Source organism: Penicillium soppii (genome assembly GCF_028829465.1).
Source record: "Penicillium soppii strain IBT 18220 chromosome Unknown utg000005l, whole genome shotgun sequence".
Lineage (NCBI taxonomy): Eukaryota > Fungi > Ascomycota > Eurotiomycetes > Eurotiales > Aspergillaceae > Penicillium > Penicillium soppii.
The window spans coordinates 3,878,050-3,899,105 of record NW_026643235.1 but is presented as its reverse complement, the minus strand read 5'-3'; the positions used below and the strand labels follow the sequence as shown (position 1 = coordinate 3,899,105).

The 21,056-nt window shown below is 48.7% G+C and overlaps 8 protein-coding genes across 8 annotated transcripts; 4 read left to right on the top strand and 4 right to left on the bottom strand.

Moving 5' to 3' along the window:
- Window positions 1-1,338: 1,338 nt before the first annotated feature.
- On the bottom strand, window positions 1,339-3,137 carry N7529_006945 (tubulin alpha chain; the record flags this gene model as incomplete). The annotated part of the gene is made up of 6 exons (XM_057242472.1): window positions 1,339-1,567; window positions 1,640-2,594; window positions 2,703-2,778; window positions 2,886-2,912; window positions 2,984-3,024; window positions 3,113-3,137. The coding sequence occupies 6 exons, from the start codon at window positions 3,135-3,137 to the stop codon at window positions 1,339-1,341; spliced, it is 1,353 nt and encodes a 450-aa protein (XP_057097831.1).
- Window positions 3,138-3,929: 792 nt separating this feature from the next.
- On the top strand, window positions 3,930-4,780 carry N7529_006944 (uncharacterized protein; the record flags this gene model as incomplete). The annotated part of the gene is made up of 2 exons (XM_057242471.1): window positions 3,930-4,229; window positions 4,313-4,780. The coding sequence occupies 2 exons, from the start codon at window positions 3,930-3,932 to the stop codon at window positions 4,778-4,780; spliced, it is 768 nt and encodes a 255-aa protein (XP_057097830.1).
- A 788-nt stretch (window positions 4,781-5,568) lies between these two features.
- On the bottom strand, window positions 5,569-8,475 carry erdS (aspartyl-tRNA synthetase, cytoplasmic; the record flags this gene model as incomplete). The annotated part of the gene is made up of 1 exon (XM_057242470.1): window positions 5,569-8,475. The coding sequence occupies one exon, from the start codon at window positions 8,473-8,475 to the stop codon at window positions 5,569-5,571; it is 2,907 nt and encodes a 968-aa protein (XP_057097829.1).
- A 627-nt stretch (window positions 8,476-9,102) lies between these two features.
- Window positions 9,103-10,116, top strand: N7529_006942 (alpha/beta hydrolase; the record flags this gene model as incomplete). The annotated part of the gene is made up of 1 exon (XM_057242469.1): window positions 9,103-10,116. The coding sequence occupies one exon, from the start codon at window positions 9,103-9,105 to the stop codon at window positions 10,114-10,116; it is 1,014 nt and encodes a 337-aa protein (XP_057097828.1).
- Window positions 10,117-12,996: 2,880 nt separating this feature from the next.
- N7529_006941 (uncharacterized protein) lies at window positions 12,997-14,442 on the top strand (the record flags this gene model as incomplete). Its single annotated transcript, XM_057242468.1, is given in 6 exon segments — window positions 12,997-13,084; window positions 13,098-13,162; window positions 13,232-13,274; window positions 13,304-13,687; window positions 13,714-14,054; window positions 14,101-14,442. 6 exon segments carry the CDS (start codon window positions 12,997-12,999, stop codon window positions 14,440-14,442), a joined length of 1,263 nt encoding a protein of 420 aa, XP_057097827.1.
- Window positions 14,443-15,747: 1,305 nt separating this feature from the next.
- N7529_006940 (glycosyltransferase family 32 protein) lies at window positions 15,748-16,665 on the top strand (the record flags this gene model as incomplete). The annotated part of the gene is made up of 1 exon (XM_057242467.1): window positions 15,748-16,665. One exon carries the CDS (start codon window positions 15,748-15,750, stop codon window positions 16,663-16,665), a length of 918 nt encoding a protein of 305 aa, XP_057097826.1.
- Window positions 16,666-16,998: 333 nt separating this feature from the next.
- On the bottom strand, window positions 16,999-19,071 carry N7529_006939 (rDNA-binding RNA polymerase I transcriptional factor; the record flags this gene model as incomplete). The annotated part of the gene is made up of 1 exon (XM_057242466.1): window positions 16,999-19,071. The coding sequence occupies one exon, from the start codon at window positions 19,069-19,071 to the stop codon at window positions 16,999-17,001; it is 2,073 nt and encodes a 690-aa protein (XP_057097825.1).
- An 811-nt stretch (window positions 19,072-19,882) lies between these two features.
- Window positions 19,883-20,647, bottom strand: N7529_006938 (uncharacterized protein; the record flags this gene model as incomplete). Its single annotated transcript, XM_057242465.1, has 1 exon — window positions 19,883-20,647. The coding sequence occupies one exon, from the start codon at window positions 20,645-20,647 to the stop codon at window positions 19,883-19,885; it is 765 nt and encodes a 254-aa protein (XP_057097824.1).
- Window positions 20,648-21,056: the final 409 nt, after the last annotated feature.

The window sequence follows — 21,056 nt, the reverse complement described above, 5'->3', positions numbered from 1 at the left end:
GAAGGTCCGACGGGCATGGGCGAAGCGCGGATTTTCGGGGTATTGTAAGGCAAGAGAAATAGATAAATCTCAAGCTCCAAGGAGTAAAATAGTGTCTAAGAAGAATGGGAATATAGAGTGGCTGGAGTCAATGGCGTAAGGAACGGAGGTTACTGGGGGGCAGGGCGGTCAGTCGATTAGCGTCCATTCCATCCGCCAGGGTGTTCGTTGTTCACTTGAGAGCAGTTCAGTTTGAGAATGTATTATTTTTACTATTGTTTACGTTTAAAGCTTGGTAAATCCTAAAGGATACTGTGTCTAATTTTTTTCAATTGTTTCCTGAATGTTGCAGTTCGACACAGTAGTCTTTAACTTACACGATTCCATACATATGTTCTCCATAGCTACATATGTATGCCTTGTGTTTCAATGAATCGCATCAAAAAGTGCCACTTTATAGATTGCGCAAATATTTCCATCTCAAGTGAATAAGAGCGCCGACCTACAATTGTTCAAGGCCTATCGGGTTCCATAACGAGGATAGGCATTCCTCCATGATATAACTTCGTGGTGATCAACATCCGAGGACGTGAGCCATAGGTTCCGACTCGGGGCTGTAGTCTGGCCGTACCTAGGTTATTTCTCAATTCTAGTGGATACTTAGGGCAATAATTTTGGAAGACCAGTTTTCAGCGTTGATAGTGAGCCCACTGTTGAGCTTAGGTATCAAAGGTGATGGCGAAGTTACTACCTACATCTGTCTAACACGGATCACATCGCCTAAATACTTGCATATGTCTCTGGAGTCTCTTTGAACTTTTCAAATCCCCCTTTATGCCTTTCCGTACTTGGAACATGTACACTGCATCGAACACTTTTCGAAACATGCAAGAATTTATACTTCGTACAAACAGAGGTTGTTCCAAACCGGTCTTCTAGAATGCAACGAGGTCGTTGGCTAAATTGATTCAATGTAGGCGTCAAGCATATAAGCAGCAGCTAGCACAAAGCATGTGGCACCAACCTTGGGGAATAATTATATAAGTACAGACAAATACACGGCTACACAATACGATCTGGAAAGAGAGATTGACAGTAATTACAATAACATACGTATGTAGAATCCCGAAAGGTAGATGGAACGAGGGAAAATTTCATCGCTGCTTCAGGGATATTAAAGATATATCGAACAACAAAGCCAGAAAATCATCGGCAGCAAAACTTATGATCCCTTCTATTTGCAAGAAGCCCGATAAACGCATGAGGACCAAACCCCCCAGACTCAGCGATGGTCACCAACCCAACCTGTAGAAGTGAAACAACCAAGAGCCTCGAAGCCGGTCACAAAACATGGCTAATCTAGTACTCGGGCTCCAACTCCTCGTCACCCTCAATGGAGTCGGAGGCGACTTCCTCGTAATCACGCTCGAGAGCAGCGAGATCCTCGCGGGCCTCGGAGAACTCACCCTCCTCCATACCTTCACCAACGTACCAGTGAACGAAGGCACGCTTGGAGTACATGAGGTCGAACTTGTGGTCGAGAGCAGACCAGGCCTCGGCGATGGCAGTAGTGTTGGACAGCATGCAGCTATATCTTTGTTAGTAACGCGGGTTTTTTTCATCAAGGGAAAGAAATAAGAAAGTCCATGGTGAAACTTACACAGCACGGTTGAGGTCAGCGAGGTCGCCGTTGGGGACCTGCTGAGGAGGCTGGTAGCAGATACCGAGCTTGAATCCAGTAGGGCACCAGTCGACGAACTGGATAGTGCGCTTGGTCTTGAGGTTGGCGACAGCAGCGTGAGCGTCCTTGGGGACGACATCACCACGGTAGAGCAGACAGGTGGCCATGTACTTGCCGTTGCGGGGATCACACTTGACCATCTGGTTGTTGGGCTCGAAGCAGTTGGTAGTGATCTCAGTGACCGAGTGGGCCTCGTGAGCGGCCTTCGCGGCGGAGATGATGGGAGAGTAGGCAACCAGAGGGAAGTGGATACGGGGGTAAGGCACCAAGTTAGTCTGGAACTCGTTGAGGTCGACGTTGAGGGAGCCGTCGAAGCGCAGGGAAGCAGTGATGGAAGAAACAACCTGAGCGATCAGGCGGTTCAGGTTCTCGTAGCTGGGGCGCTCAATGCCGAGGTTGCGACGGCAGATGTCGTAGATAGCCTCGTTATCAACCATGAAGGAGCAGTCGGAGTGCTCCAGGGTGGTGTGGGTGGTCAGGATGGAGTTGTAGGGCTCAACAACAGCAGTGGCGTTCTGGGGAGCAGGGTAGACACAGAACTCAAGCTTGGACTTCTTGCCGTAGTCGACGGACAGACGCTCCATCAGGAGAGCACCGAAACCGGAACCGGTACCACCACCGAAGGAGTGGAAGACCAGGAAACCCTGGAGACCGGAGCAAGAGTCGGCAACACGACGAACACGGTCAAGGACCTCATCGATCATCTCCTTACCCACGGTGTAGTGACCACGGGCGTAGTTGTTGGAAGCATCCTCCTTACCAGTGATCATCTGCTCGGGGTGGAAGAGGGAACGGTAGGTACCAGTGCGGACCTCATCGACGACATTGGGCTCGAGATCGGCGTAGATGGTACGGGGAACGTATTTGCCCTGGCCTGTGAAGTGGGGGAGAAAGAATGTCAGTGACAGGCCGTGGAATTTTGCACATCAAAGCGGGGGTGAACATCAAATGAAGAAAAAAGAGAACAAGAAGATTTCCATACCAGTCTCAGAGAAGAAAGTGCTGAAACCGTGGTCGGGGTCGGCCTTCTTGCGCTCCTCAGTGAGGAATCCATCGGGCTATGAATGGTGTTAGTCGCGGATGTTTACCTCTCGACAAGAAAATAGGGGTCGGGTGCCCGAGTCAAGACAGGGTGCCACGAGTTCCATTGGAATTCCGAACATACCTGGATACCGTGCTCCAGACAGTACAGCTATTAAAAAGCACTGTTGTCAGTTTACTGGAAACTTGTTGATATTTTTTTCAATGGATGTGGGTATTTACCTCCCAGCAGGAGTTGGCGATCTGGCAACCGGCCTGGCCGACTGTAGAAAATCAAAGTCAGCGCGTCCATAAATTGGGAAAATTCAATTCAATTCTGATGAAGGAATTTGATAGATAGTGCTAACTTACCGTTCAAACTGATAATCTCTCTCATTGTGGTGGGTGTTTTCAGGCTAAAAAATCAGGAGAGGGGAATCAAAACCCAAACAACAAACGCGGCGGTCTGAGAGTCAGGGGGGTCAGTTTTCAATTTCCAGAGTTCAAGCACAACGGAAGGGGGCGGGGGAAAGTCAGTACCTGAAGAATGGGAGGAATGGACGAGAAGATGTCGAAAGGAAAACAAAGTCGACCAGAAATGTTGTGGAGGAGGAGCGTCTGTGCTGTTACAGGGGGGGAACTTCATTGTTGATCCGTTCGTTGGGTCGCGTTGGCGCCTCTGATTGGTCGATTCCCGGCGAGGAGCTACGGCTATTGACCGCCTCGTAGAGAGTCCCGTGATGCCACGTGATGTCTCCTAATTATGGTACTTTTAAAAGAATGATTATAGTTATAAGGTATGATTGAATTATTATTAAAGTGCGAATGCAATATCCATTGATCATTTCTGATAACTCGAATAGTTGTGGTGAAAAACAAAGTTGCGGCGTTGGAGCTCCCAGATGCCGTACAACGCGGTCAGCTCGGATCCATTCGCAAATCTACGCAACCATTTGGCCAGCATCATAGCTCAAGTATCAAAAAAGCAACAAGTACCTTAATAAAGTATGAACCTTCTGAAAAAGAATTACTATGATGACTACGTGAAGCTGATTGGGTCCTAGATTACTCAAAATACTTGAAAAAGGCCTCTTAAACCCGGCCATGAGCTGTGAATAATACAACATCATTGAAACATTACCTCACTCGAGTCTGCACATACAACAGAAAATTCGAGTGTCCAGTCAACATGCAAACGAAGCTACTTTCAACCCTTGGACTTCTCCTCCCATTTCTCTCAGGTGTGGTACAAGCAAATGTGGAAAAAACCATCTTCCTAGCACCAGCACCAGCAACCATTCCCTCTGAGCAGCCAGCTCTCGACGACCTCGGCCTCGAAAGACTATCACCAGAGAGCCCCGTCGTACGCACTTGGCTAAATGCCTCATTCCCAACGACCGCCGCACCGGAGGGCACAGAATCATGGTTTTTCCTGGAGAACCTGAATCCAGGCCAACGGTATGAAGTACGCGTCTGCTGGCTAGCAACGGTAAGTTCATCTATCTGCATTCTGTTACTGAAACATCTTTCATCTATCCTATTCTTAAGTCAACGTCTGACTAACACAAACAGCAACCAACCTCCTTCACCCTAACCACATATCCTCTCTCAAAAGCAATCGAAGATACATCCCTTTTTTCTTCGCTGAGTGTCTACACAGCCGCTCGTCTAGCAACACTAGACACTGAGCTTCAAGCAAATTCAGTATCCCGGCACGCCAGTTTAGGCAAATCCAAAGACCGGCTTGATCCCGCACCGGCCAGCGACTCGGTCTTGTTCCTGCGCGTCCATGCCGCGGCGGATTATTTCAGCACTGATCAGGCATTGATGCGAAATGTCCCGCCCGTTGCGGTGGATTTGATTTTAGACCCTTTCTTGTTTAATGTTTTCCCGCGGTCGTTGTTGCCGACTGCTGGGTATATCGTGGTGGTTGCTATTCTTGCGGTTTTCCTTGGGAGGTGGATTGTTGGTGAGGTAGGTAGGGTCATTGATGATGCTAGGCGGCAGCGGAGTTTGGAAGAGTTGATGAAGAAGAAGTAGTTTGGAGTTCGGTTCGAGGGTTCGATTTAGGGTTGAGCCGAAACCCAATGGGATAGATAATATTGTAGTCTAATCATTCTGTTTGAGGTTGTCAACAAAACAAGGATGCACTAATTTATAGACACCAGCCATAGGCCATGCTATAAACATAGACCTCACACCTAAAGGGACATTCCCAGCGAAGGAGTTCAAATTCAGGTAGAACACAAGCTCAAGTACAAAGTCGCCAACGGCAATGACTCCCGCATATCAGATTTCCAGCAAGATTCGAAAGATCGAGTATTATTATATTGTAATCAATTGCATTCCCCTCGGTGGTATCTCGGATCATTGGCTGTACTATATCGGACTTTGTCAAAGTAATGGAGCTACGTTTGCCGAGCCAATGTTATAAATGCAGGAAGGTAAATATTCAGATGAAATGCATTGATGTAATGTAATAAGCAAGATCTAGCATAAGAAAATAATTAAATGCCCAAGGCGCCATATCAACAAATCAGATACAGGAGGGGAGTGAATACATGATAGCGAGAAGGGGGAATAAAAATAAGAAAGGGTCAGCCGAGCAAAAGAGAACACAACACGTAATTAACAAACGCCAAACCCAACGAGGCTTTCTTGTTTGTTCTTCTTCATCTTTCATCTTTCTACTCTATGTGTTTTCCAAAACCCGGCAAGAAAGCCAGTCCAGGTCAAACCACACATTCCATGCGGTCGTGCGCAGTATCAAAACCAAAACCCGTCAAATCATAACGCATAAGCATGTCGAGATATAGCCCAGATAGGTATCAATCTTCGAAGAAATTCAAGACCGCCCGGATACCCTTGGAGCCCAATCCGTGCGACGGATAGGAGATATACAAGGGGTCCTCGACAGCACCGAGCTTAGCGCGGAATTCACTCTTGCGCACGAGGTGGAACTGCTTCGCCAAAGCCTCGTAAGTGTGCTCCAGCATCTTGACCTTAGTGCCATGCATGTTGTGGCCGGGGATGAGTTGCGCAGTGGCGCCAGCGCCGAAAGTAAGACCTTTGACACCGCTCCTGGCAGCGGTTTGGATAGCGTGCGTGACGATGTATTCAATGACGCCATTTGGCGCACCGGGGAAGTCAAGACTATATTTGACTTGCATACCGTGGGCGGGAGAGATTTGAGCGAGAGCGACAAACGCGCAGACAGTACCCTCCTTATCGAGGGCATAGAAGTACCAGCGGTGCTCGGAATCGCACCAGGGGCGGATCTCGGAGAGGTGGACCTGTGTTCCTTTTCTGTTGGAGAGCCATTCTGCGACGCGCTCGTCGATCTTCTTGCAGATGTCGTCTGGGGGCAATTCGCCTTGGTTCATGGAGACGAGCTTGATGCCTTCGTTTTCGGCGCGGCGCAGCTTGCGCGCGATTTCGCCGTCGGAGGCGGCTTGGTTGCGGCTTGGGTCGACGCGCTCTTCTGCGATGCAGGAGAGACTGCGCCAGCCGAGGCGTTCGCCGAGAATGGTCTCGACTTCGGGGGAGCATAGGATCCAGACGGGCTTGAACTTTGTCTCCCGGCGGAGCCATTGCAGGAACTGTGTGATGGTACGAGTGTATTGCTTGGGGTCACAGGCTGGGTTGCCGGGAATGATGGCGTAGTTGTTGGAGCTGGGTACGTAGGCGACTGCGGCGCCGGTGGCCATGTCACGCCAGATCTTGAAACGCTCATCGAACCAAGAGGTGGATGTGGCATCACCATAGTTGGCAACGATGTGCTCCAGTGGCTGGAGCTCGCTGGGGTCGGAAGCTACCTTGGCCTTGTGCTCGCGGAACCAAGTTGGTTCGAGAGTAGAGGATTCAGGGTGGCGAAGCTGCTCCGTGACTGGCTTCGCCGGTAGACTCTTGGGGTCGCGGTGGAAGAGCGATGTCAGTCGGATGTTGCCAAGCTTGAGAATAAGCATGACAATACGTTCTAAACCAACACCTGCACCAGCGTGGGGCGGGGCACCCCAGCGGAAGCCCTCGAGGTACTCCTCCATATCCTCGGGGTTGATGCCCACACGGCGCATATTTTCCTCCAGCATGTGAGGATCGTGGATACGCTGGCCACCTGAGACGATTTCTTGTCCGCGGATGAACATGTCGAATGAGTTGGTGTATCTGTCATCCTCCGCATCAGGCATCGTATAGAAGGGACGAGCATCCCGGGGGAATTTGTCAAGGACATAGTAATCTGTACCGTACTTCTCCTTGACGAGTTCACCAAGGCGGATCTCGTCACGAGTAGCCAAGTCCTCATCCAAGGGTAGCTGGTTGCCCTCCTCAGTGAGCCATCCAGAGTCATTCAACATCTTGATGCCATCGGTGAAACGAATGATCGGGGTCTCCTCCAACCACACGATATCCTCAGAGGGGAACTGGTGCTTGACAAGCTCGACCTCACGGCGATGCTTCGTATAAATGCCCTTGAGGATGTTCTTGATCACAGCATCAAGAGTCTCAAGCATCTCGTGGTAGTGCTCCTCGATAGCCATCTCAATATCCAATCCAGTGTACTCGGTCAGATGGCGATGGGTATTGGAGTTTTCAGCACGGAAGACAGCACCGATTTCATAGACGCGGCCGAAATCAGCAGCAATAGCCATTTGCTTGGCCAATTGAGGAGACTGAGCAAGGAATGCAGGGCGGCCGAAGTAGTTTACCTGGAAAACACTTGCTCCGGACTCAGTGGCAGCGCCCTGCAGCTTGGGAGTATGAATCTCAATAAAATCACGATCATCGAGGGCGCCACGGAAAAGATTGCAAGTGGCAGACTGAATACGGAAAATAGACTGTGAGGTTGCAGTACGCAGGTCGAGGATTCGATTGGCCAAACGAGTCCGATCAGGGATATGGTTGCGACGACCCTCAGCCTTCTCTTCCTCGTTGGTCCGAATCTCCGCCTCATAAACGCTGAAAGGAACAGGCTCCTCACGACGAACTTGGAGATGAACAGACTCAATAGCCAATTCGACATCGTGGATGGAGCAGCCCAGCACGGGAACTTCGGGCTTCCGCACAGTACCACGGACCTTAACAAATGACCCCACCCGAAGATGCTCGACCCACGAGATCATAGCAATGGAAGAGACCCCGGGCATCTCATGCAGCACACCCTGGAAGGTGCCCAGCTGCTGACGGAACACCAGAAAGACTAACTTGGCACTCATCCGACGAATAACATGCAATCTCGCCGTAAATGAGATCTGCTGCCCTTCCATAGCGAGGGTAATGTCATCGATGCGAGTCCGCAATTCCCGCGGCCGCACGGACGACTGCATCAAGGGCAACTCTCCATATCGAGCTTTCATATCGGCAGTTTCCTCTGCCGCAGCTTTGGCAATTTCTTCTTCTTTGCGGCGGTGGTCGGTTTCCGAGAACATCTCCTCACTGAGACGGCTCCGCTCACTTCGGCGGTGCTGGCGGACCAACCGCTTTTGTTGGTTTTTACTCAAAACACCGGACGAAGAGTCGTCAGATACATCATCAGAAGAAGAGACATAATCATTTCCTTTGTCACGAAGGAAATTGCCTAGAATGCTGCGACGAGGGGACGCAGTGGGGGAACCGGACCGGGATGTCGAGGTACGAACTTTGGGAGATAAGGCTGAACGAATGGCGAGGCCGGAGGAATCATCGTCATTTTCTTTCCCTCTGATTGCTTTAGAGAGTGCTCGCTTAATCGAAGACATATTGAAATAGGTCTGTGAGCATATGAAAGAGAGGGGAAGAAAGAAAGGAGTGAGATTTGTATATTTGAAAGTGGGGGGGGGGGGGAACCGGGAGCGGCGATCTTTTGGTTCAACGGGATCGTCAACTTTGTAAGCAAGGAACAGAGTCCCCAAGTACTACACGAGTTGAGATTGTCGGAGAAGAATTAAGAGGATCGATTAATGATAGAGGAGGGTGAATTGAGAAATAGAGGAAAAAATATTTAGAAAGAGAAAACAGAATAACAATAAATATGAAAAGAGCCCAAGACCTGAAAACAACTTGATGACATCACTCAAAACCAAGAAATTCGACCTCGGATCCCTGATTTCTTGGTATGGAGTTGCTGTTCTGACGCTTTGTCTTTGCTTCGGTCAATTCTTTGACCTTAATTTAACCTCTTACCTTCAAAATTATTCACGAGTATTCTACCTTTTATTGTACTCTTTTACAATATTTTGTACTTTTTGTACTGCTTGGAAATCCTATTTCGCCATAACTTCCCGTATCCATCTGTTATCCTCGGCTACCGGGTCATCCGGACTTCCGAAACGCATATGCCAACACCGAACAACCTTGACCATTGAACCACCACCAGCAGTTCCGACATGGCTACCTCACGTTGGTGGCTCTACGTGCAGGCCGTCTTCTGGCGGTTCCTAATGCGCATCGGGATGTTCCTGCATGATATCGGTCCACCCCGACCGCCAAGACCACTCTTTACCCGCACCGTGAACAGCGACAAACACCGCCACTCCCTCGTCCTCCATTTCTACGTCCCACCCAAATACCACGAGCAGCGAAGACTAGGCCGTCGTTATCCCGTATGTGTCAACTTCCACGGTGGCGGGTTCACCCTCGGAGCAGCGACGGATGATTCTCGCTGGGCGAAATCCGTCTTAGACAATGTCGAAGCCGTAGTGGTGAGTGTCAGCTACCGGCGGGCCCCGGAGCACCCATACCCGGCCGCCGTAGACGACGGGGTCGAGGCACTCTTGTATCTAGCGATGCATGCCGGCGAACTGGGACTGGATGTGAGCAGGGTGGCGCTGAGCGGGTTCTCGGCTGGAGGCAATTTAGCGGTTACTGTGCCGTTGCGATTACGGGGACGCTTGTCGACGGAAGTAAAAGAAAATCTGGGTCGAGCGGAATCGACACAGAACCTGCTGAATCAGGTGGCTGATTTGAATATCGTTGCTTTGTTCTGTTGGTACCCGATTTTGGATTTCCAGGAATCCCGTGACCACCGTCGTGCTATGAGTATCATGCCGGATAAAACTCTCCCGGCATTCTTCACCACGCTGTTTGATGAGGCTTATCTACCTGTTCTGGAGGAACGTACCGACCCGTATGCTTCTCCTATCCATGCGTCGGATCAACTTCTCTCTGAAGGTCTTCCACGTGATGTTTTCCTGTTCATCTGTGAGTGGGATATGTTGATGAAAGAAGGCCAGTCCTTCGTGCGCCGACTAGAAAGTCTTGGCAAGCGTCCTCGTGCCATGCTCATCGAGAAAGCCCGTCATGGCTGGGATAAGTCACCGAATCCATGGCGAGACCAGGACAGTGTGGATGTATTGTATCGCGACGCGTGTGCATCCATGAAGGGAATCTTTGATCGGTGATCCATCCGCTTCGATTTGTATTATTGCATTTTTTGTCTTCTTTAGCACTGCGGGGATTTGAAATTTGCGCTGGGACCCTTCGGCATTCACGGCGTCTGCTGTAAATAGAAAGCATTTCTTTAGGCTTATTGGATCATTGCGTTCAAGTCTGATGCAAGCGGAAATCTGTAAATGGTATATCACGTATCATGTGCATCTGAATTCTAGGCTGCACAGTTACTATGTATATACATTGGACAAAAAGCAGACAGCATCTATATGTATGCAAGCCTATATCAAAATACCTGCATGAGGACGCTCATTGGCGGTTCAGCGTGCCGAGAATAACACACTCGCCTCAAGATCTTCACGATCAGCAAATATCCCGGTCCCCAGCTATGATGTCATTGGAATCCTTGATATGGGGAAGAAATCAAGTCACCAGTGTTAATGTCTGATCATCAATATCTCTATGAGGATATCAAAGCTATTGTGTCATTTTGTAAGCCAGTCACAAATTTCACAACAGGGGTTCACAAAAATGAGTGTAAACTTGACTTCTGTGCCTTGTTTTGATTTCTTGGCGGCGGGTTAGTGGCATTTTTGACTTCATCAGGCGTTAGCTTGTTGATGCCATGGCTTTGATTTAGGCCTAGACACCAGTTCGTGGTATGTGCATGGCCCACTGTGGCACTCGCATACGGCCGTGTTTTCCGGGTTTGAGCGCTGTTTTTTTAAGATATTCCTTTTTCGACCTACAAATACGGGGATTTACTTACATAATACCCAACCTTATTATATTTTATGGTGTCTGTGTCCGATAATAGATTTTACTAATATTGTTATGCGGCAACCACATTGAGGCATATTTAGCCGCTGTATATTCACGATTGACATAGAGCCAGGAAGATAATCCTAAGAAAGTTCAAAAAGAGCCGAAAAATCACATCTTATCTTGTGGAAAAGTCTCACTTTCCTATCTATCTCTATAACTACCCTAACCAGTAGTACATATCACTGATACAGAGCCTTACAAGGTTCACGGCAAAGCTATAGCCTCAATCTCAACACCAGTGCTTTTAGGCAACGTCTTGACGGTAACACAGCTCCGGGCAGGCTCATGCTTGAACCACTTTTCGTCTTCTCCGTTCATCTCCTGAGACTTCGTATCTAGATCATCTCCTGACATGGTTGTGGTTGTTGTAGATGTAAGGAGTAGTTGTGGTGGATATAGAAACGTTGAGCAGGGGTGGGTTCTCATATGTAGATGGGCAGGTGCCACCTGGGAATCTAGCTCTGATGAGTCAGGGCCGCATTGCTTTAGGAGAAAGAAATGCGGTCATCCCGACTTGGAGACGACCTGCATCGTACATGTAAAATCCATGGATGAAATATTTACTTTTTGTACCAAGCGACGAATGTACTGAATCTCAAAGCTTAGTTTCAAAATCCAATCTAGTGAAATTACCGAAGAGTACCTTGAAAGAGTGTCCATTGAAATATTTCCCAATACATACTTCCATATTGGGAGCATAGGACTAAAACAGACAGCGAATAATGGCGCTCAAATAAATGTCCGGATGTTGGGGAAATCCCACTCTTCTCCGCGACAACTACACGAAATCTGGCGGGGAAGCGAATCTAGATCTCAAAGATCATAATCAAGGAGACCTTTTGTCAATCCACCTTGTTAAGCCTGACTTTGCGATGAATAGAGCAGGACTTCGAGAGGACCGAATGTGTCACACATGTGACCGCACATTCTCCAAAAAAGAATATCTCACCAGACATATCCGTGCCCACAAACAGGAAAGACCATTTGAATGTTCTATATGCGGGAAACTGTACCCGCGAAATTATGGACCCCAAGCTTATTTGGCGAACCAGCATAGTTACTAACAATGCCAGTGATGTTCTATGTCGGCATTAGCCAGGTCGAAGATTGCTCAATATTCGCTTGGTGCGGCATGACGATGGATGGCAGTGGGACATTCATGATGGTATGTGGATCAAACGGTGGTATATCGAAAGCAAGTTGACTGAATATCAAACTCATAGACCTACTGTCAATAGGCCGATTCGCATCTTGTGTCCCACGTCAACTGATCTGCTCGACGGATACGACATCTGTGCAAAGCCATTCAAGGCAGTCTCAGAGTCGACTGCGAAGCTCCCCGAGTCTTTCATTGAGTAGATCATCCTACACCCCAAGTTGCACCAGCCATTTGAGTGGGGTGATTCTCGGCGTGTGTGAAGCAGCAGGCGGAAATGTGCTTCTACGATGGCTCGGCCTTGGGTGATGCCTATGTCACCTACGGAGTAGATCCAGCCCCTTCGCTATTGTTAGATCCGATGGGTTTGTTGAGGTGGTTTCCTCTCTTGACGGTGTGCGTAGAGTAGATAGGTACCTGAAGGAACTCTTTCGAAGTGTTTCAAGTAATTGACACTGCTGAGACTGGTTTCTCATTCATATGATTCTAGGAAGTATGCAGTAATACATATACTACCATTTATGGAATCAGCCACTATCCATGTGCTACAATATTGGTTATAGGGAAGGTATCAAATGGCTTTTTTTCATAGGGTTTATGTCTGAAGGTGTCTCTTTTAGACTAGCAAGAAATTGAAATACATAAATCACTATAACGGATGCCACAATAAGCAAATTACCTAGTATTAGAAGTTCAAAAGCTAAAAGATATTTGAAATTACAGAAACAAGCATTCAATTGTGATCATAATGGTGCATTTTTTAACATACAAACCAGATATAGTTGATGCCTGGGTTTGCAATGTTTGCCAGGCATCAACATTACTGGATCGGGTAAAGGGGACGTTTGATTAGCCAAAGGGATATTTATTTAGTGATGGGGGATGGTTTGTTAACAATCTTCTATATCTAATGGTCATCTCATGGATAATATCGAGCCGTCTCATTCCTTTGAGGGGCATTTCACCGCTTTGCAGTGCCCCTAGGACCATGTCCACCAGTTCAAACATGAGTCAGATGGACCATCTCCCCTAAATTTCTACTGTTGACGCTGAGCCACTTCATCGCTATCGAAAAGGTGGTTACCACCCAGTCAGCTTAGAGGAATCCTTCAAAGCTGGAAGGTATAAGGTCCTGCATAAATTAGGATGGGGAGGCTACTCAACAGTTTGGGCGGCAAGGGATCAAAGGTTATACAAGCTAATATGACCCGCTTTAGTTCTAGCTAACTTACAACGGCGTGCGTATAGGGAAGGGGCATATGTTGCTCTCAAAATCTCTATTGCAGAAACTGGACATAATTGGAACACGCGAGAGTTCCAAACTATGAAAGAGTTAGCATCTCATCATCCTTGTCCGAAACATACGGTACAAATGCTTGATGACTTCGATCTAAATGGCCCAAATGGATCTCATAAATGCCTAGTTTATGAGCTTCTGGGGCCTAACGTTCTAGGCACAATTCATGCACACTTTCCAGATGGGAGGCTTCCTGGCAAGCTCGCCAAAGGCATTGCAAAGCAATGTTTAATCGGGCTCGATAGTTTGCACCAGCGAAAGATTGGACATGGAGGTAAATCACTTTCTTGGAAATACTTCCAAGGTTTGAATGGCGCTCACTTGATATAGATCTACATACCCGCAATTTGGCATTTACCATCCCTCTAATAGATGATTTGTCAGAAGAAAGGTTTACTGAGATGTTAGGAAAGCCAGAGATTGGTTATGTCCAAAATCGCGATGGGAAATTCCTGGAACCTGGCGTACCCGAATATATCGTGAGGCCTACCTCATATTCAACGTATTCCTGGAATATGGCTCAGACTGTCAAAATCATCGACTTCGGAGAGTCATTTCTGCGCACTACTGTTCCTGAAACACTGCATACACCTTTATCTCTTCGGGCACCGGAAGTTATATTTCAAGATCGCATTGATTATCGTGTTGACTTGTGGAGCATGGGTTGCATGGTGGGTGAACTAATCATAGAATGACTGGTGACTAACAGGTTGGCAGCTCTTTGAACTGTTCCTTGGCCAGCCCCCTTTCGACACCTTCTTGATAACGCCCGCAATTCTTGTGGGCCAAATGCGAGAGATGGTAACTGATGATTTACCTGAAAGATGGAAAGAGAAATGGGATACGATGAACGCAGGGAACGGCATCGCTATAGAAAGTACTGGGCCCAACTTGCAGAATTGGCTCGAAGAAGTATACTTTGATAGCCGGCTAAATCCCGATCTCACACGAGAGGATATAGTGAGGCTGGGACATATCATTGGAAGGTTATTGCACTTTGAGCCATCGGCAAGAGCGTCAGCGAGGCAAGTTCTCAATGACCCTTGGTTTAATGAGTGACCCCTTGACGAACAGCCAATTTGCCGTGAATGCGCGTGGCGGAAGCTGTCCTCATTTGATTCTTATGTACCTAGCGATTCTCTGAGACTTCTTCTATTTTCAAGCCTGCGTGCCGGAAATGGCCTTCAACACTTTCTTCCTTCGCATAGACCACATCAAAACCCCATCCATGGATCTAAGAAAGGCATCAGAAAATCTCTTCAGTGTGAAGAGAATTATCTAGGGATAGCCGACAGGAATTGGGCATCGAGTGAGGGGTATAGAACTGCGACTAGGCAGTTTGACGCCACGAGCGCCATCGTGTAAATCAATACATATGCACGAAACCCGGATTGGATAAATGCCAAATGCCCTCGGCAGTTGAGAACAATTGAGAATTATGGCGTAGAAATTATTGCATAGTTACTGGAATAGCATGAATACATCACAAAGCTCAATAAATTCAGCTGATATGTTTCTGGAGGTTGAGAAGCTACTTTGTCGAATATGCGCGGAATTTCTATAGATGAAGGAAGAGACGCCTCAGGCCAGAAGGAGCCTTTCTTTCCATGAATAATTCCATTTTGCTATGCATCATCTGTCGACCCTTCGTCCATCCAAAATATGAACACTGAAAGGCAAGTCCTACCATGGTATGTCTCAAGGTAATTAGACCACATGTCACTCACAGCCCTATTCCAGTCCTTCCTACCTATAGCATAGGAATTAACCCGTCCTACTTCGGTAGGCTTTGACAGGCAACATTAATGGCACGAAGAGTCTCGTGAACCATGCATTGTACTCCAACTTCTTGGAACCGAATTTTGAAACAAAAACAATAACAATGGCTGTCTTCTTTTGTCCACTGACGGGGAATGAGGGCGATCCAAGAAACTCAATGCTTCCCGGGGTGTCATTTATCTTATCTCAGAGATCGGAGGGAGAACAATAATATGTTCACACTTTGCACATAACATCGGTGGATGGGAATACTCAATATTTTTACCAATCAATGAATGTACTGAATCTCAAACATTAGTTTCAAAATCCAATAGTCCAGCAGTGGAGCCCACACCAAGTGAGATATGGCTTGAAATTGTCTCGATTCAGCTTAGCTCACCAATAACAGCTCACAATTCCAATTCCCAAGTTGTTTCTATCGCTTAAGTCCCATTCAGGGGTCCAAGGGTCTTACATGGACTTAAAAATAGGTTATCTGGAAGATAATACAAATACAAAATCTCAACATGGGCCGTACGTAGGCGTAGCCATTAAAAAACCTCTATACCCATTACATTCGCTCAAACACGGGCAAATGAGCCCACAATGGCAACATTCACCAAATTGTCCAGTACGACCATAATCCTCCTAACAATCCTTTTCCTAATCCTCTACAACCACCCTTCACGCACCGAAACACCACACCACTACGCAACCCCCTCCAAAGACGGAATCCGAATCCCCAAGAAAATCTGGTACAAAGTAGGCCCGAAAGGTCTATCCGCCGACTCGGCAACCTGGGTCGAAGAATGCATGCACAAGAACCCATCCTACAGCGTGCAGATGCTGACCGACGAAACGGGCGATGAATATGTGAGGGCGCGGTTCGGATTACGCCCAGATATCGTGCACACCTACCTAGCGCTACAAATCCCAATCCTGAAAGCCGACTTGCTGCGCTACCTGCTTCTGTACAGCGAGGGCGGGGTATGGTCTGATCTTGACGTGTCGTGCGAAGTGCCGATTGAGGAGTATGTGAGTGTGGAATATGCAGGGCGGGCTGGGCTGGTTGTTGGGTGGGAATTTGATGTTGGGTGGGGGGAGAATATTATGCGGCAGTTTGCTAGTTGGACGATTATGGCGGAGGCGGGGTGTGTGCATTTGGGGGTGGTTATTGATGATATTGTTGATGCTGTTCGGGAGAAGGCGGAGATGTTTGGAGTTGGGATTGGGGAGTTGAGTGTTGAGATGGCGGGGGATGTTATTGATCTTACGGGGCCGAGGAGGTTGACGAGGGGTGTGTTGAAGAGTTTGGGGAATGTGAGGGGTGAGAAGTTTGATGTGGAGAGCGTGTCGAGGTTAGGGAAGCCGGTGCTTGTTGAGGATGTGTTGATCTTGCCTGGGTTTGCGTTTGCAGCGAGCTCGAATAATTATGAGCCTGGAGAGTGGAACGTTACTGGGCCGGCGCTGGTGACGCATCATTATGCCGGGAGTTGGAAGAATCACCATGGGGGCGAGATGTGAAAGGTGCTGTTGGTGTTTCGTATATTATTCTGTGTAACTTTAGCTGCTTCGCGAGCCTATAGAATAGACTTGAAGTTTAATTGTTTCCCATTTCGAAGCTATGTTGCTCTATAGAGTACATGAGTAAATATGCCAGGGAATCCAGTTCAGCTCACGATGTCATCAGTCATTAGCATGTATGAGGAACTTTTGGCAAAAATCAAAATCAAAGATCACAATCACAATCACAAATATGAGTGGAAATCCGAACGCCACGCTGAAGTAACAAAAGATCAATCCCAGATCAACCATTGGATTGTTTAAAAAAAAGGCCTCCACAAAACCACACAAGGTTCACTCTTCATCAGTCTCAGTGACATCTTCGCCATCAGATTCGTCATCAGACCCCTCAGCTCCACTGTCCGAGTCATCAGCGTCGTCGAGTCCCGGAATGCCACGCCACTCGACATAGTCGCCTTCCAGCCAGCGTCGGCTGCGAGGAAGCTGGTAAGGATCGAAGGGGAAGTAAGCGTCGAGCTGGTAGCCGCCGTTGTCGCCAGCGTGAATTTCACGACCGACGTGGCTGAAGCGCGGGTCTGCGAGTGTGGAGATGCTTCTGAAGGCAGTGATGCGAATGCGCTTGTTTGTCTCGAGAAGCGGGTAGACGTAGAGGAATTGGAAGTGGTGGGTGATGCGGGCGAACTCGGCGACGATGGCCGGAGAACACACCTTGAGAGGGTTGAGTCGGGAGTAGATGCACTTGTGGAGGAATTCTTTCACGTTGGGCGGGAAGGCGATCTGGTTGGGTTCCAGCTCGTCTACTTGGTCGGGTGTGTCGCCCTCGGCGGCTGCGGTGGTCAGCTCGCGCCAGCGGAAGCAGAAGATGTACAAAATGGCCTGGGCCGTCGAGTAGAAGGGGCCGTAGCGGCGGAGGTCGGGGCCTCGGCAGGTCTTTTCGTAATCGACCCGCAAGCTGTCGAGATGTGTGAGTAGGAGATCGAAGACATCGCGGACGACCTCTGGCGCGATGTGGGCGCCGCGGGCGACAAAACTGGCTAGGTATGCCGCCGAGGATTGCCGAATGATGGCAGACTGCAGCTTGTTGAAGATGTGTTGGATGAATGTCGCAGCGAAGCGATCGACAAGTGCGGGTGACATTTGGGAGAAGTGGAAGAGAAGAAATTGGGAGTGACGGGATCGGTAGGTTGGGAGAATGATGCTCTTGAAGTTGCTGAGGAGAAGGTCCAACGCATTCTCCTTGTCAGTCAGGCTACCATTGGCGAAGGGAACGGAGAAGTATTCGAAGAGGAGATCGATCATGCCGTCGACCTTGCTAATGTTTTCCTTGATCTTCTTCGCTGCTTTGGTGTCGTCTTCCTCCGAATCTCCGCTGGCAACTGAGACATCATCGTCCTCATCGTCCTCCTCATTGGCTTCGTGCAGGAGATCATCGCCGACCTCGTCTTCGAAATCTTCCATATCGACCTGGATTTGAACATCGATCTTGACAAGCTTCTCCGTGATCAGACCGAAGATATCGGACTGAAGCTCTGGGGCGTAGGCGATCATTTGGATGAGGTTGCGGGTGTAGGTGATGTTGGCACTGGCAGGGTCCGCGTCGGAAGGAAATTGAGCAGACAGAATCGGAGACAGTGCTCCACTACCAGCTGGAATAAGTCGTAGAACGTGGCGTAAAGCCATGTGGACTCGGGTGTGAATTTCCGACGCCGACACGACAGCGTAACCAGGCAGTCGACCGACTCCTCGAGGGACAATGGTCATATTACTGACCAACATTTTTAGGACAGAGCCGAGATATGAGTTTTGAGCAGCAGCGAGGTTGCCCAAGAATCGGATGTAGAGCTTGACATATGATTCGTCCCGACCGACCCATTCGCTGCTAATGATGGCGTTGACGAGGCCGCTGCACGAGCGGTCCAAGGAGGCGACATGCGAGAGGAGACCGAGAAGGTGGTTCTTCAAACATGTGTGTGTTGGCATATCGTATGCTAGTAATGCGTCATCGCCCTGCTCCTTGGGATCGGCGGTGAAAATCCCCTTGATGCGGTCATAGCCCTCGCTCTCAGACATCGCGACATGGCGATGGATAGCGCCGCGGACCTCTTCCCGGACAACAGCCAAGCTTGTTTCCGACGAGGTATCCTCGTGCATTTTCACTTCCCGGTCGAACTGCACGCGTGCCTTCTTCTTGGTGGGTTGGGTATCTTCGACGTCATCCTCCTGGGATGAGGATGGAGAGAGTGTGAGGTCGGCATCACTCATTTTCCGCTTGGAGCCAACAGCGGGAGCAGGCTTTGAGGTTTTAAGAATCGGGACTGGGGAGGAAGCGGTACGCATTTTGGACAGAGGCAATGCAGGAGTGGCCTTAAGCGCCGGGGTTCGTGAAGTCGTGGCAAGGGATACCATGGCCGAGTGTGCGGGGATAGAAAGTAAAGAACTTGTAGATGAAAAACAGTGTCGACATTTGCTGAAGAGCAGTGTATTGAAGTGTTGAATCAATGACCAGTGCTTATCGAAGCCTGGTCCAAGCACACGACACCTGAGGTCGAGATCTTGACGCTTATGCTACAGAGTGGAATGGGAGAAAGAGGGAAACATCTGTCTGCATCCGTTTGGGGTTCTTCAGTCAATTGGATAATAGTAAAATCGGATGCAGACAGATTGGTCGAGATGTTGAGTCTGAAGTAAAGCAAAGATTGAAGTTTTTTTCTTCTTTCGCTGTGGAGCCTGCGGACCACCCGTGACCGTGTCGGTGAGCCCTACCGCCTTATTGGGTGAGAGAGCTTATGTCATCGTGCTGTCATACAAAATTCTACACACACACCGTTACATTATTGTACCTACAATATTCTTATCATCTCTTTGATTGTTTTTGTTTTTTATTGTCTGATTGAATACATGAGTCATTCAATACTTGAAATGTTCATATCACAATTTCAATAGCATTGTACGTCGCATGAAAAGGGTCTAGGAAACAATAGTAACTAAACAAACAAACACTGTCTACGGGAAAAGAGATAACGAATCGAAAACAACCGGAATAAAGTTCAAGGAATGAGCGCAGGAATAGAAAGTCCTCCCATGGTATCGTAAAAACGCGAGTCGTAAAAGAGAGAGAATAAGAGTTGGTCATCGCGGCGGGCAGCGTAAATCCAGTCTAGCAGTCCGCATGTCGTGAGTCCGGATCAACCGGCCAATAAGTTCAAAACCAAAAACCTCAAAACCAAGAAGTGTACAAAGACCCGCGAGTATCATCATCAAAAATGCTACTGTAGAGCTCCTCCACTTCCACAAGATAATCCTTAGCGGAGAACTTCAACAATCCCTTCTCGTGGAGAATGCGCTCTTCCTCATCGAGCATGTTCAGTCCACCGAATTCCTCCGCAACCTCATTTACCTGCGCCAGCTCCTTGCTGAAAGGATGCTCAGGCTGGACAAAAGGTTGCTCAGGCTGAAAGAATTGCTCCGAGGCGCGGATCGTCGGCGTGCTGCGCGGGGCGTGCAGAGGCGGCGGCGACATCCGCGAGACAGATCGGTTGCGGGCGAGTTCCTGGTGTGAGCGCTTGGTGTGCGACAGCGCGCGCTGGGGGATGACCGGTGCGTCAGTGGACGAGGTCGATGAGCGCGGGTGGCTGGTGACTGTCGCCGAGCGCTTGGGGAAGTACGAGGTCAGAGGGTTCGCCTCGACGGGTGAGCTCTCATAAGGAGAGACGTCCGGGGAAGACATTGAAGAGGCGTAGCTTTGCGGGGAGAAAGCGTCGTCTGAGCGGAGCGAGGAGGCTGACGAAGAGGCGGATCTTATATCGGGCGCGTTGTAGGCTAGCATGTTGGTTGTTGAGAGTAGCTGGAGCGGGCCTGATATATTGCTGCGCTTGATGGAGCCTGAATTCAGTCGAGTGTGGCCTTCCCCGCGGTATGGCATGGGAGCGGACACTTCCGGGCGCTTGTTGCGCCGGGTGAATGCTCGCGAGAGGTTGGACATGGTGAATTCGGATGAATGGGATGATTTCAACGGAGACAGCGTTGGTATGTGTTTTGCTCTGCTTTAATAGGCTGTTTGTATTTTGAATTTTTATCCGTTTGCGATCGCGGACTTGATCTCGCGTGGTAGACGATTGCGGGACGGAATGTCAGATATCAGACTATCCGTGAAATCAGACCAGATAGATCAGGATCAAAGATCGGAAATCAGATATTGGATAGATGTGTGCTTGAGATTTAATTCCAAGAAGCGTCTTGCACTTCAAAATGAATGAGTCCTCGAAATTTTGCACAGCAAAATGGGAGGGGAATTGGGCTCTTGAAGGAATGGAGCGCACAATCAGTAAGTGAAAAAGGAGTCCAGGATCTCAGATCACTGTATCGAGGACGAGAAGAAAATAAAGGAGAGA